General features: G+C 36.6%; 1 protein-coding gene across 1 annotated transcript; it reads right to left on the minus strand.

The window, feature by feature from the left end:
• Positions 1 to 2,522: 2,522 nt before the first annotated feature.
• On the minus strand, positions 2,523 to 4,619 carry LOC108165979 (stonustoxin subunit alpha-like). The gene is made up of 2 exons (XM_017303414.1): positions 4,616 to 4,619; positions 2,523 to 3,967 (listed from the first exon to the last, which is right to left on the minus strand). Exons 1-2 carry the CDS (start codon positions 4,617 to 4,619, stop codon positions 3,441 to 3,443), a joined length of 531 nt encoding a protein of 176 aa, XP_017158903.1. The 3' UTR covers positions 2,523 to 3,440.
• Positions 4,620 to 6,348: the final 1,729 nt, after the last annotated feature.

Here is a 6,348-nt window from a genome sequence, read left to right on the forward strand (position 1 = left end):
GATCTATGTTTTCGCATCCACCTGAATAATGTGTAGTTGCGCCACTGGTCATAGCCCAGTAAATACAACTATCAACTATTTTATTTCTAAATCCTTGTTTAACCCTATTCCTTGTCTTCTTATTTTCTCACTCCAGTATCAGAAACACTGACATTAAGGAACMACAATCCCTGAATTGCATTACTACTAAACTTATATAACCGCTGGATTGAATAATTACTAAAGTGTACGTATTTATTCATAATTTAAAGATATATACTTTTAGGGCTGCCGTCTAGTAAAAAGCTGTATAAGCTGCTACTAGTGTCTAAAACTCAGTCACCATGTCTTCTCATCTTCTGAGGGAGATCAACAGTTTAACAAACGGCTTGTTTTGTGAAGCACCGCCTCACTGGGAGGGAATCGAAAGGCTAACATGCCAATCAGGTGCAAGTTGGGCGGTTTAAAGTAAGAAAAACCATATACTGCATTCATAGCATGAAGAAGACCAGCAAGAAAAACATTCACAGAGTGGATGTAGTAGAATATCAGAGTACAGGAGATACATGATAGAAGGTTTGACTGAATCAAGACATTGTCCAGAAGTTCAGACTGGGAAGCTAACTGGAACATTGCTAGCCAAGTATGTGGAGCAGGAAAATAGGTTGTAGTTACTTAAATTTATGCAAACCTGAAAAGATTCAATTACTGCAGCATGTAAAAGACAAGTGTAGTTACATTATGATTTTGGCAAACAATATTCTTAAACTCAACCAAAATATTATTCAATGCAAAATTTATTTTACTTTCTGCTTACAGCAGCAGCAGCAATGTATTTACCACATAGATTAAAGATACATTGTGTCATTACTTGACATAGTTGTGCTGTTCAAAACCTCTCGGTTTGCTTGAGTAGAAATGGAGTAATGTCTGTGTATGTTAAAATGTTAAACATTTACCACCCAAAATCCTCACCCCTTTCAAATAGTTCACTTTTTATTTTATTCTAGTTGTTGCAGATTCAACTTAAATAAATGTATAAATGAGAAACATTTACTGAAATGTATCACACTAGCAAGTGTTACAGGAAAAAAAATCTATTAGAGTTTAATATTTAAGTGACAGTTTTTGACCATAGACTTTCTTATGCAGGGGGGCACACGCCGGATGCATAAATGGTGTGGTTTGGTGAGCAGGGCAAAGGTCAGTCCTCTTCTCTTATGACATTCATCCTGTGCTGGTCAAAAGCAGAGAGGTTTTTTGTTCAACTGTAAATAATGCACCAGTAGATTTTTAACATCCCTCACATAAGCATCTTTGTTCAAGGATGGTCATACCCCCCCCTCACACAAAAGTGGTGTGGTTAATCTGTTAATTTTCTTACGCAGGGACACACACACACACGCACACACACACAAGCACACACACACACACACACACACACAAATGCTTTGGTGTGCAGGGCCGGGGTCAGTCCACTTAACGCTGTGTATCAAGAAGACAATCTGTTTAAAACATTCCTAATCTATTTCAACTTCTCTGGGTATAGGACTATATGTCAAATTAAAACAGTAAATGGTACATTTTGAATGTTTTCACCATCTCCTCCCAACTGGCACACACCTAAAAAAGAATCAAGCGCACTCATCCCTTTCACTTCTCAAGCTCAGCAGCCAACAATGTTTGAAAAATAGTATATTTATTTATTCACTGCTAACTTACAAGTAAATTATGCACTTTCTGTTGGCTAATTCAAAGAGGTCGGGAGGAATTTATGGTGAGCAGATGTTAAAGTTCCCCTGAATAAAGTCTTTGTTCAGGGAGGGTGGAGAAGGGGGGCAGGAGGGAGAGGAGGGAGAGGGGTTTTATATCAATTAGTCACGGACATCAATCAATCATCTGATTAAATGTTGACAGAATGGTGTCCATATAACTGTCTAACACAAAACCAAGAAAAAACACAAAGCTGGAAAAACAAGAGAAGTGTAGAAATAGTTAAAGTTTAAATTACTGTCAAATACAAAGTTTAGACTGAAAAAAGTTTAGGTAGAAAAACAAACATATAAAACTTTCACTCTGTTCTACATAAATCATCATAAAATCAAAGCAGCAGAAAATTTCCTCGATATTTTTCTAAAACATCTTCAAGGATTTCCAGCTAAGTTTGTAGACAAACTCACAAAAAAACAAAATCAAACCTCATTTTATTTGTTTAGCAAATATTTCAGAGGGAAAATCAGTTTTAACTCCTCACTAAATTATTGCAAACTAGAATTCCCTCTAACTGAACTACGATTGTTTTAATGTTCATCCTGAATAAATCATTTTCTATTAGTTTTATAGTTTGTTTCTTTAATTTCTAACAATGTTTCTTTACACCATGGAAGGAGTTTATTATAGACTTTGTAAATAATCAATATTGTTCTGATCTCTACTAAATCAAAACAGTTTATAGTTTGCACTGTAAGAAATATTTTAGTTAAATTAAATAATCAGACTCTGTGTCCACATAGGACACACAACATAAGGAGTCCAGACCAAATTGCATAAGACAAAAAGGTTTTATTTGACCTGGGACTGGACAAAGAGGTACTGGGGAATCGTGGCAAAATAAACGAAAGTGTGAGAGCATTCACGAACCAGCCAGCAGTTGACCGTCGGATTCGGACCGCTCCCCTCACCCTGCAACCAAAAACCAGAAAACCTCGGCTTAGCCAACGATCCCCAGACCTAATAACAGAAGAGGAAGGTTAACAAACAAAAATTAACATCAGTGGAGCGGGAGCGAGGCTCAGAGATGCCACCAGCCTGGAGTTCTTCCAAACTTCCTCGCTCATCTGGTGGGTGGGGCTTGATCCTTTTAAACTCTCCCCAGCCAATCAATTGCAAGAAGAAAACAATCAAGCAGGGATTCATTCACAACCGTGACAGGAGCCCGTCACACTCTTTTATAATTCAGATCATTTTCTTCTGTGTTGGTTTTCTATAAGGTTCTCCAGATCAACACACAATAATTAATTTATGGAAATATTAGGCAACATTAAAACATGTAAAGTGATTTAATGTTCAGAAAAACTGATTGTGGAAAATATTGCAATAGATTTTTACATTCCAGCTTTTACCTTATCAATAAAATCATTACAATGTAACTTTCTGTTGAGTGATATTTTTAATTTTTTATTTTCTTGTTACTAAATGTTAAAAAAATTCCCATAATTTAGTGTTAATCTATTTTTGTCGCATCATTAATATTTGTAATTCTCCTTCCATTAAACTGTTGCTGCTCCAAACTCACCAGATTAAAATAATGTATCAGTAAATAAAGTAAATGTTAACAAATTAGATTCGTTGCATAAATCATTTATGTAAAGTGAGAAAAGTTTAAACAGACATGTAGAGATGAACTATCTCTTCAACAGTGAGAGAGTTTCTCTGACAAGAGGAAAATCTTTAGACTCAAATCAGCACAGAAACACAGAGGAACCAGAGCCAAGCCAGAATCCAGGAATCAGAGGTTCAGTGAATGTGGTGTTGAAGGTGTGGAGGTGGATCAGTGAGTCAGAGGAGACTCTGTAGAAGGACAGAATGCCAGCAGGACAGTCCACATACACTGATACTCTGTTAGAGTCAGAGGGGGAGGAGGAGAGACGAGTTTCTCTGTTATTGTGCCAGACAGAGAAATCAACTAAATCAGAGCAGCTCAGACTCCAGGAATGATCATTACATCCAAACCAACAGTCTCTACTGTTTTCTTTCCTCTTGATTCTTCTGTAACTCACTGATATATAAACTTCTCTTCTCCACTCGACCTCCCAGTAACAGCGACCAGTCAGACCAGTTCTACACAGCAGCTGAGGAGGAGCAAATCTGTCTGGATGATCAGGATATGACTGAAGCTCCTTCACATATGTCACCTTCCTGTTGTCTTCAGACAGTTTGAGTTTTCTGCTCACTGTGTTTGTGTCGATGGTGAGTTGACAGGAATCTGATGGAGAACAAACACAATCCAGCTGCAGTTATTGATCATTTATTGATCTTTGATGATGATCCTGAATGAGTGATGTGACAGTTTGAAGATGGTTGAATGTGAGCTGCTTTGTTGTCATGAATCAGATGAAAAACACACTTACACTTCCTCAGACCTGGTGTCAAGAATTGACCTCCAGCAGGCTCCACCCTGAAAGGAGGACGGGGGTCAAACCATCAGTCTCTTTCAGCAGCAAACATGGACATTACATGTCTCTCAGACACACATTGTCCTCCACTGAGACAGGAACAGTCCAACATTAGGACATGTCCACTTGTAAAAATACAGGGAGCGAAGAAGAGTTGAGAGCAGACAGACATGGAGGACAGAGAAGATCTCAGCTCTGATGAGGAGCTGGCCTGCCTTCAAACTGATTCAGGTCAAAGAAACATTTCCAGAAGAAATCAGACTAAAATGTTGGATTGTCCTGCTGCTGCAATCAGACAGAACAAGAAGAAGCTTCAAGTTCTTCTCCTGTTCAGCTCTACGTTCATTTACAGGCGAAAATGAGCAACTATGGCTGGCCTTCTCTGGCTGGCCTTCTGAACATTCCTTGGAATCTTCAGGAATGTTCAAAGTATGTTGCTCTTGGGTATAGCACTAATTTGCCCATCGGAATTTAAAAAAAGTTCATAATGAATTAATCAATCAAATTTTATTTGTATAGCACATTTCAGCAGCAAGGCATTTCAAAGTGCTTTACATAATTAAAATAAAAACGTGACAGTGAATAAACAGAAAGACAGAAATTTTTAAAAAGAAAAAGAAAAAAGATTAAAAAAGATAAAAACATTAAAACCCACACCCCTTGTAGGAGTTCAGTTAAACGTCTCACACCTCAGAGTTTTAGTTAAAACGCCATTTAACAAGGATTCTCACACCCCTAGATATAGATTTGTTTTACTGGGACGTTTTCTGGGGGGGCTTTACATAGACAGTGTGGAAGAGAAATAAAAAGAAGTTAATAATGCCTTATCGAAGTAATGAAAAGTAAAGGTAAAAACATTAAAAACCTTGAAGACATAAAAACCCGCAATTTAGCCATAGGCAACTCTAAACAGATGGGTTTTAAGTTGAGATTTAAAGGCACCCAGTGTTTCAGCTGTTTTACAGTTTTCTGGAAGTTTGTTCCAAATTTGTGGTGCATAGAAGCTGAATGCTGCTTCTCCTCGTTTGATCTTTAATGTATTGTGGTGCTAAACCGTTTAGTGATTTATAAGGTAACATCAGTATTTTAAAGTCTATTCTGGCTTTAAAATACACTGAAGCTCCAGCTGAGCTCCCTGGCTCCCTGAGCTACAGGGAGCCAGTTTAGGGACTTTAAACCTGGTGTTATGTGCTCTATCTTCCTGGTTTTAGTCAGAACACGAGCAGCAGCTTCTGGATCAGCTGCAGCTGTTTGATTGATTTATTAGTCAGACCTGTGAAGACGCTGTTGCAGTAATCAATGCGGCTAAATATAAACACATTGATGAGTTTCTCTAGATCGTGCTGAGACATAAGTCCTCTAATCCTGGAGATGTTGTGCATCTGAGTTACACTGTAAAATGCTGTAGATTTTTTGAGTTAATTCATTTAGTGTTGCATTATTACTGTTTGCATGGATAAATTGCCGTGGGTGAATGTCAGTATATCAGAATATTGTGAACAAGTAAATTAATAATTAATCAAAAGCATACTCTCTGATGTCTATGGCTGATAATGATAAGTGAAAGTATTTGCTTTAAAATTATTCTGACTTTGTTCAGTATTATAATTTACTGTTATACACCTAAGTTAATGTTTCAAAAATGATTAAGAAATTTGAATAAAAGTACATTTGAATAAAGTACCTTTAAAGTGTCAGCTTTAAAAGACCTATTTTTGATATTTGATTATGGTGTTTGAAGCCATGATTTATGTTTGAAGTTTTGAGTTAATAAAAACTGAATGGAAAAAGTCAAAGTCTGTTGTTAATACTACTCATACAACTTTGTGCAATACGTTTCCCTATTTGGGTTGAGTAACTCCAGTACAGATCTAAGTAGTTTAAATAAGAACCACTCAGTTAATTTGACTTAATTTTAATTTAAACATGTAATCCATTTAAATAAGTATAAATAGAGCATTTTAGTCCAAAATAGTTAATGCTTTAAGTTGCAACATACTAAATAAAAGGAGTTAACAAACAAATGTATTTGAGTTACCTTAGACTCTAATCATGTAATAAAATAAACTAAAATAGTCATTTTGAAAAAAAAAATCAATTTGTACAATGGGTTTTCCCAAATCCCTTGAATTAACTTAATTTGTCTGATTTAACAGTGTATCAGACCTTCTCTGCTCCTGCAGCAGGTTCCTCC

This window comes from Poecilia reticulata, unplaced genomic scaffold (genome assembly GCF_000633615.1).
Source record: "Poecilia reticulata strain Guanapo unplaced genomic scaffold, Guppy_female_1.0+MT scaffold_263, whole genome shotgun sequence".
NCBI classification, from domain to species: domain Eukaryota; kingdom Metazoa; phylum Chordata; class Actinopteri; order Cyprinodontiformes; family Poeciliidae; genus Poecilia; species Poecilia reticulata.